The sequence below is a fragment of the Protobothrops mucrosquamatus genome, unplaced genomic scaffold (assembly GCF_001527695.2).
Source record: "Protobothrops mucrosquamatus isolate PMUCROS unplaced genomic scaffold, P.Mucros_1.0 scaffold43, whole genome shotgun sequence".
NCBI classification, from domain to species: Eukaryota; Metazoa; Chordata; class Lepidosauria; order Squamata; family Viperidae; genus Protobothrops; species Protobothrops mucrosquamatus.
In genome coordinates, this window is record NW_015386425.1 from 1,858,644 (window position 1) to 1,866,876 (window position 8,233).

Below are 8,233 nucleotides of genomic sequence, written 5' to 3' on the forward strand. Positions count from 1 at the left end.
AATTTATCTCCAATAGTACATTATCTTCAAGCTGCAGACTAAACATGATAGCTGTTGCACTCATTATGGAGTCTGGATCCTTGCTAACCACCTGCCCTCTAACCCAATGTTGGTTTTGTGGTCCTAGTTATCCTAGGTTTTTGTCCTATTTCAGGAAATGGGGGAGTTGGTAGGATTTAGGTGGTCTTTTTTCTTGTTTTTAGTGCTTTTTATTATGAACCATTCAGAATCATTTACTATCAAGTGTTATGTAGAGTAATAAAATAAATGAATAAACAATTTTAAAGTTCTTCATGTAGATATGTGATATATCAATGTAGAAGTAATATGCATTATTAATATTATAATTAAATATTATAAATATTATTTCCCATAAATTCATGGGATTTTTAAGTTATCTATTTATATCAATTTGATAATGCCATCAAGATAATTATATGCACAAAGATGAAATTCCCACAATGGAGGAATGAACTGTAAACATGTCAGAAATAGCAGAAATGACAATACTGATATTTTGATCAGGAGGAAAACGATAAGTACTTTTTTACAAGACTGGAACCTTTTCGTGGACTATTGCTAAAAGAACAAAAAAATGAACTGATTTATGGATTTAATGATTGAAATAGATCAGAAATAAATAAGGGTTTAAAGGAATTTGTGGAAGACTTAAGAGGGTGGAGAGATGAAAGGCTTGTTAATATCTATTGAAGAGAAGTTACTTTTTTTCTTTTCTCACAATTCTTTCTTCTTTTTTTATCTTTTTTGTCTTTCCACTTACTTTATGTAAAATACTTTTTACGTAATATAAATATATACATCAAAATATAAAAATATGTATTTATATAAACTTAAAATATTTAAATCAATAAATGAGCCTATATTCAATGCATTTTCAATATCTTAGGAATAATTATTCTAATACAATTACAAGACTACATACAACAAACAAAACCTTTTTTAAAAATGCCCACCGTAGGTCTAATTGGAAGTATAGTGAGAAGTATAGCAAGCTTATAATGGTTAAAAAAGTATACTCTTGCTGCAATACATTTGTGTGTCTCCCGAAATAGATTTCAGTAGAGACACTTAAAAGTGTATTTTGTGCATATGATCAAAATTGAATTTTACTTGAAATTACTTGAGACTTAGAATAAATGTATTGAAATCAATGGATCCCAAATAATTGATGTCCCATTTTTTATGTCTTCTCTAAGTATAATTAAATATGCATTCAATCTATCATATTGTGGCTTATTAGTCAAGAATTGATTTTCATTGGGCCTAATGCTATCTTCTCTAACTGGAAGCTTCTTCTCAAGGTATAGAGACAGAGAGAGGGGTACATATTTAAAAGATTTGTATGACCGCCTATCTTATTTGTTACAAGTTTGAGGGGCTCACAAAACAGTAGTAAAAACCCAAAGAGTGAATCACCACTTGGAGCTAATCATATGTTCCTGGAAGCCTTGATCAACCATGAGGGGCATGAGTCCAAAACACACGTGGCAGAGCTCACAGCAGCAAGGACGGGTCCATTTCCTCAGTTCAACAGTTCAAACTCTTCCCACATGTTTTGGTCACTCCCAATGTGTTGCTTCATGTTTTGGAGCTCCTCTATGGGGTCTGCAACCAAAGAGAATCCCTGCAGGCACATTCCAGTCCAGGATCCATTATCACATGCTTGTTTCAAGTTGCAACCAGAGTGTCCACTGAACCAGATGCCACATGGGGGTGGCATGCCAATTGAATAGGATATCTATAGTATATAATATAACAGGATGTCAGTATAATAATGTAGAGTGGTGTAGTGTAGTGTAATGTAATGTAATGTAGTGTAGAAAAGTATAATATATAATAAATTCTCTTTCCTAGCTTTACTAGTTGATTTTCTTGCACAGATTATCTGTATATAAACCGTGTGCTCTTTCAGTGAGATATGGACCATACAAATTTGTCCTCCTCACAGGGAGCAAAACAACTCTGGGGAGATTTTTTTTCCTTACCATTGATCCCTGCAATATTTTGATTGCCCTCATAGCTCTCTGCTTCCTCTACAACAAGCTATTATTCAAAAGCTACATTTATTTTGCTTTCAGTTTAATTCTTAAAAGTGTTTCTCTCCAGCGGAATTGTCATTGATCAAATGTTTTGTTCTTCTGTCCTACAGCTGATCCAGACAGTAAGTGCAGTAGACCAAGATGACCCACAAGACGGGCAGCACTTTTACTACAGCTTGGCTCCCGAGACAGCAAATAACCCCAATTTTACTCTAAGGGACAATCAAGGTAATTGAACTAGACATCAACTTGTTTGGTTAATTAATATCTTCTGAAGTAGGTTGAATTGCCGAAGCTCTGTTTAAAACTGCTTCATGAGCCAGCCATTGCAAATAACAACAAGTGACACCTGCTGCTTAAAAGCAGCCATGAAATCAATGTATCATTTTGTTTTTAGGAAAGTTACAAAGAATTTGCCTCATATTTCTCAGTGCAGTGCTACAGCCTTTTATTTTGAGGAGGCTGTGCAAACCCAAATCTTTTTATCATGTAATAAGTCAGTGGGGCAGACAGAGGAGAAGAGATGACCGAATGAATATTATTTTTTGCTTAATCCTGAGCTTCTTCTGGATTTCCCCAGAACACAGAAAAGGTATTTCGGATTTACTTCCTTCGGGTGGTGTACAGATCCAAAGCAGAAAAGGAGCTTCAAAAAAGATGCGGGGAAATTTCCTGCATCTGGTGACACTTCCTCCTTCATGAAGCCAATTTTTTTTGCTCTTCGCTTGCAAGGCAATTCTGTAGTCCCAGGAAAATACGCATTTGAATTTAAGAGGTACAGATAGAGCGCAACCAGGCCATTATAAGTTGTCAACACCTCCTTAATATCTCCTTAACTCAACTTCTATTTTTCTGAGACTACACAGATGCTGCATGAGCCAAGAAAAAGTTTTCTCTTCTTTTAGAGAAGTCAACAGGTGTAACAAATATACTCATGTCCCTTTTAAAAGTACCTTTTCACTTCCTTTCCATTGTTTTCCCTTTCTTCTGGAACTCCAGTTCCCCCCCTCTTCAAATAGCAAATTTGTTGGCTCCTGAGTATGCTGGAGTTCCTTTTGCCCAGTTGTAGTTTCTGAATTGTTAGAAGTAAGTCTTCATCCTGGTTCATCCAAGCCGGGAATAAATAAGCAACATGGCGACTGCTTTGGGAAGAAGGTTACAGTTTATTGAAGAAGCAGAAAGATGGTTCTTCAGGAAAGAGCAGAGGAAAGAAGGAGCTGAGCACATGGGCAGTAGCTTTTTATACCCTCTCTAGCTTTTTGTTTAGAATAGTTTCCTCTTCCTGTGGCATGAACTTTGAACTGAGTCTGAGTGCTTTTCTAGGCCTTAGTATCTGTGGTTTAGTCCTATTGTGTCCCAAAAGTCATCTCCTGCTTCCCTGGGGTTGGGCTAATGACTCTTAAGAGTTTCTTTTGTCTTCTTGAGTTTCCTGGCTCCAACCTTCCTGATGGTTTTATATCTGCATTTGTATAGGGCTGGTTCCTGCTTGGGGCAAAGAGATGATGCCAGGTTTGGTTTTTGGTTTTAAAAATCCTTTTGAGGAAAAATATTTTTCTGCCTTTTTAATATTTCCTTCTCTGGGGCTCTGACTTCCCTCAGCTTATTTTTTTTTAATTTCAAAAAATATATTACGCAAACCAAGAGTTTTTCCTGAGTCTGGTGACACCTCCCTCTGTTGAGTGGATGATGCTCTTTTAATTCAATAAAACAGTTGGGGGAATGAATGAGCTATTAATGTAGGAAATGATATAAAAATAAGCAGCACTATAGCATCACCTAATGGTGAACATTATTTCAACAGCTGGAGAAACAAGGAAAAAGTAAGCTTTACAAAAAGTATTGCTTTGGAACACCTTACTCACAAAATCAGTTTTTCACATAGCTCCATGCTCTGAAAGTTGAATTGGCATATTGTTTCAATTTAATTTTTTTTTAAAGCTTAGCTTTATAAAATAGACTGACCAATTTGCTCTTGGTTTAAGGCATTAGGAATTTCTAGCTTTTCCACAACTGGCCTCACCACGTGGCCAGGCAGTTATTATTCTGTTGTGTGCTCAGGAAGCTGCACGCACAAAAATTACAGATTATTTTCAGCCTGCTCAATACAGCCTGGAAAAGGTTTGGTAAAGGATATTGTCAGGCTCCAAAAACAAAGACAGAAACATTGTGATTCTTCCAAAAAATTATTTATTGTTCCTCACTTAAAGGTAAAATCTGGCCAAAATAAAGCATGTTACCACTTCCACAAAGCATATACTTTGGGGACTATTAGGGAGCTGCCTTCCCTCCTGAGAATTCATGCATTAGATGCATTCCATCACAATATATTCCCATGTGCACCCACAATTAGAGGTTCACATCTAGCTAACTTGGACTTATCTAGCACTTTTTTCTACACACTTAGCTATTGGTCCACAACAACCTTCTTCAAAATGGTGCAAATCAATGTCAGATAAAGATGACATATTTTACAAGTATAATTACCTTTAAATGGCAAAACTGGAAATTTTAGAAGGGTATAATTTCAAGAAGGGGAGTGCCTTCTCACATCAGCAGTCTACAGCAATGAAGTGCCTAGATTTATTATTTGGAAATTGCTGTCAAGATTTACACGATATTGCCTTGCTGCGACATACTTATGATTCTTATTTTCTTTCCTTAAACTTACATCATTGATGAGCTTAAAAGAAGTCATCATTAAAAGATTTGTGATATAGGTTTGTTTAATGCTTGGGGCATTCTGAACAACATTCAGGTATAAGACGGAGAAAAAAAATTCTCTCTCTTTTGCCTCTTTATTTCAACATCTTAATTAGGAATGACAAGAGTGGTTGTTGTCAAAAAGCAGTTCTCAGGCACAGCTAAAGTTTTCACAGCTAAAGTTCAATCTACCATGTTGGATTATGAATCTAAAACCTTCAAAATGATTTCACTTATAAGAAAAGAGCACAGGATATTTAAACTGAAATTCTGAAATTTAATGCACTGTGGTGTCTTAGGTACCTCTATTTCATTCACTATTTTTTTTGTCTCCTTTCTTTTTCTTCTCTTTTTTCTTTCCTCCTTCCTTTTTAGTGTTCCCTATCTTTTAATTGGCTCTTTTCATTCAATTTTCTTACATGCAACTAAGCTCATTGTCTGAAATACTGGTGAAATAATATAGCTAAGGTCACTGTAAAGTGAACAAAATCACCTGGCTAGTGAGAGGCCATATAAAATGAGCAAATAAATCAATGTTTCACTAACAATAATAATAGCGTCTGTAGCATGGATATGGACATGCCAGCTTCCAAAGACAGAGAAACACGTGTAATTGAAAGTCTAGAGTAATTCACAAACAATTGCATATTCCAAAAGTAGTTACGTTGCAGCTATAGATCCAGGTGAACACAACACTGTAAGTTTAAAAATTAATCCAAAAATCAGTTTTGTAATATGTATATTTTATATTTTAACATTGTGAATAAGTCTTTCTTTCTTTCTTTCTTTCTTTCTTTTTAGACAACACAGCTTGGATTTTAACCAAGAGATCAGGCTTTCGGCAACATGAGCAGAATACCTTTTATCTTCCCATCTTAATAGCTGATAATGGACGTCCTGTGCTAAGCAGTACTGGAACAGTAACCATTCACGTTTGCAGCTGTGATGAAAAAGGTCTTGTGATGTCCTGTAATGCAGAGGCCTACATACTCCCTGTCAGCCTGAGCAGAGGAGCCCTGATTGCCATTCTAGCTTGCATTTTTGTTTTGCTCGGTATGTCTACATACCATCTCATGAACAAATCTAATGTTCTTCAGGCAAAATAAGGGAAGGGGCAATATTGGTTGAAATGTAATACTAATCACTACAGATAGTCCTTGATTTACAACCATAATAGAGCCCAAAATTTCTGTTGCTAAGTAAAACATTGGTTAAGTGAGTTTTACCCCATTTTACAAATTTCTTGTCACAGTTGTTAAGTGAATTGCTGCAGTTTTTAACTTAGTAACACAGTTACTGAATCTGGCTTCCCCATTGATTTTGCTCATCAGAAGGTAACAAACCATGTGAACCCAGGACACTGTAACCATCATAAATATGAGTCAGTTGCCAAGTACCTGAATTTTGATGATGTGATGAATTTTGATGGGGAAGCTGCAGTGGTCCTAAGTGTGAAAAACGGTCATAAGTCACTTTTTATCAGTGGTGTTGTAACTTTGAATGGTGACTAAACAAATTGTTGTAAGTCGAGGAGTACTTCTATAGTGTTAGCAATTTTGATGGGAAAAAGTAGATCTCTTTGATTACCATTACAAATAAAATATTACTTGCTGATTGGTCTTGAATGAAGAAAAAAAAATGCTGTCTAAGTGCTTCTATTTTGTTCATTTCCTTTAGTTCTGGTGCTACTGATCTTATCCATGAAAAGACACCGGAAGCAGCCTTACATGCTTGATGAGGAAGAGAATATCCATGAGAACATTGTCCGATATGATGACGAAGGCGGTGGGGAAGAAGATACGGAAGCTTTTGACATTTCTGCCCTGTGGAACCCCAGAGAGGCCCAGGCATTCATGAAGAACCGACAAGACATGATGCCAGAAATTGAAAGCCTCTCAAGATATGTTCCTCAGGCCTGCACGATGGACAGCAGTGTTCACAGCTATGTATTGGCCAAACTCTACGAAGCAGACATGGACCTCTGGGCACCTCCCTTTGATTCCCTCCAGACCTACATGTTTGAAGGCAATGGCTCAGTGGCCGAATCGCTCAGTTCCTTACAGTCTGTAACTACGGACTCAGAACAGAGCTATGACTATCTGACAGACTGGGGACCACGCTTTAGGAAACTGGCGGAAATGTATGGTGCCACAGAGGGGAGTGGGACTCTTTGGTAACCAAAAGGGCCAAGTACTTGATATTCAAATGCCGCCATCTAAACTTGTACTCGTCTGATATCAGACATCGGTGGGATGGCCTCCTACAATTAGCAATATGATGCTTGAGAGAGAATGCAGAAGAATTTGAACAAATCAAAGCACTCTCTCTGGATCAGCTTTATGAAATTACTTTAAGCTACATTTGTGAAACAATGATAAACAGGAGAGAAAGACAGGTGGGAAGATTTTTTAAACTTTCTTTCAAAGACTTATACGTGAACATTTGGTTCTGGATTAGAATGACTGAATTAAGACACAAGAACGCACTCACATACATGGACCACTTATTAACTTTTTTACATCTGCGTGTAAAAATCTATACATTTCAATTCACATGGAATTGTGTGGAGAAAACCGACTCCAGTAGATGATTTCTTCCTCTTTGTTTATAAAAGAAAGATTTGTCAGAAAATACGGGAAGACATCGATAAAACAGATTTTTTTTTACCAGCAAGTCCTAATGAAGAGGCTAAAGAGCAAAAGACTTGAGTGAAGCGGAAGGGAGAACAACTGACCCATGTGTCATATGCATTATTACTAATATCAAATTAATGTATGCGGAGCCTCTCTCCTCAGCTTTTAAAAAAAAACTACGATTCAAAATCAAATCATAAAAATAATGCCTCATTTCTGCACTGTAGATACTTCTTCCACATGCCAAATGCAAAAATCAGATGTTACCAGTAAAAGCCAAAAAAAGTTTTAATTTCATATCTACATGATGTTAGAGGACCTTTCCCAAACTAGTCAAGCTCAAACAGAGGGACGTTTACACTGTAGGTGACCTACTTGAACAAATGCAGTATTATAGAGGAATAAAAGGATGTAATAAATATTCCATATATAAGTTTTGTATATTTGTTAATAATTTTGGTAATAAATATCATGTACTGAATGCAGTACCTTAGAACTCTTTTAATAAAATTTAAATTGAAGGAAAAAGAATCTGCAAATGATCTTTTGTCTGTTATAGCTAAAGAGCCTCTTGACTGAAACCATTTCAATCCCTGTTCCATGTTTGTTTCTAACTTGATTCTTCCCATACATATAGTGTAGGACAAATTACTTCCAAAATTCCTATCCCTATTGCTATTTTGGCATACTGGAAACTGCAGTCTCAACACTACAAAAGATCACCCATGGTCTTAATATTCTGCTTCCCTCAATTTCTAAACCAGCATCTGGTAAGACAAATAAATGCATCACTCAAATAGATAGATAGATAGATAGATAGATAGATAGATAGATAGATAG

At 36.2% G+C, this 8,233-nt stretch overlaps 1 protein-coding gene across 1 annotated transcript in view; it reads left to right on the plus strand.

The window, feature by feature from the left end:
• The window catches only part of CDH20 (cadherin 20), a 42,293-nt gene extending 35,356 nt beyond the window's left edge, over nt 1-6,937 (plus strand). The window contains exons 9-11 of the mRNA XM_015811507.1: nt 2,171-2,288; nt 5,562-5,813; nt 6,438-6,937. Coding sequence (XP_015666993.1) covers nt 2,171-2,288; nt 5,562-5,813; nt 6,438-6,937 — 870 coding nt within the window. The remainder of the gene's footprint in view (nt 1-2,170; nt 2,289-5,561; nt 5,814-6,437) is intronic.
• Nucleotides 6,938-8,233: the final 1,296 nt, after the last annotated feature.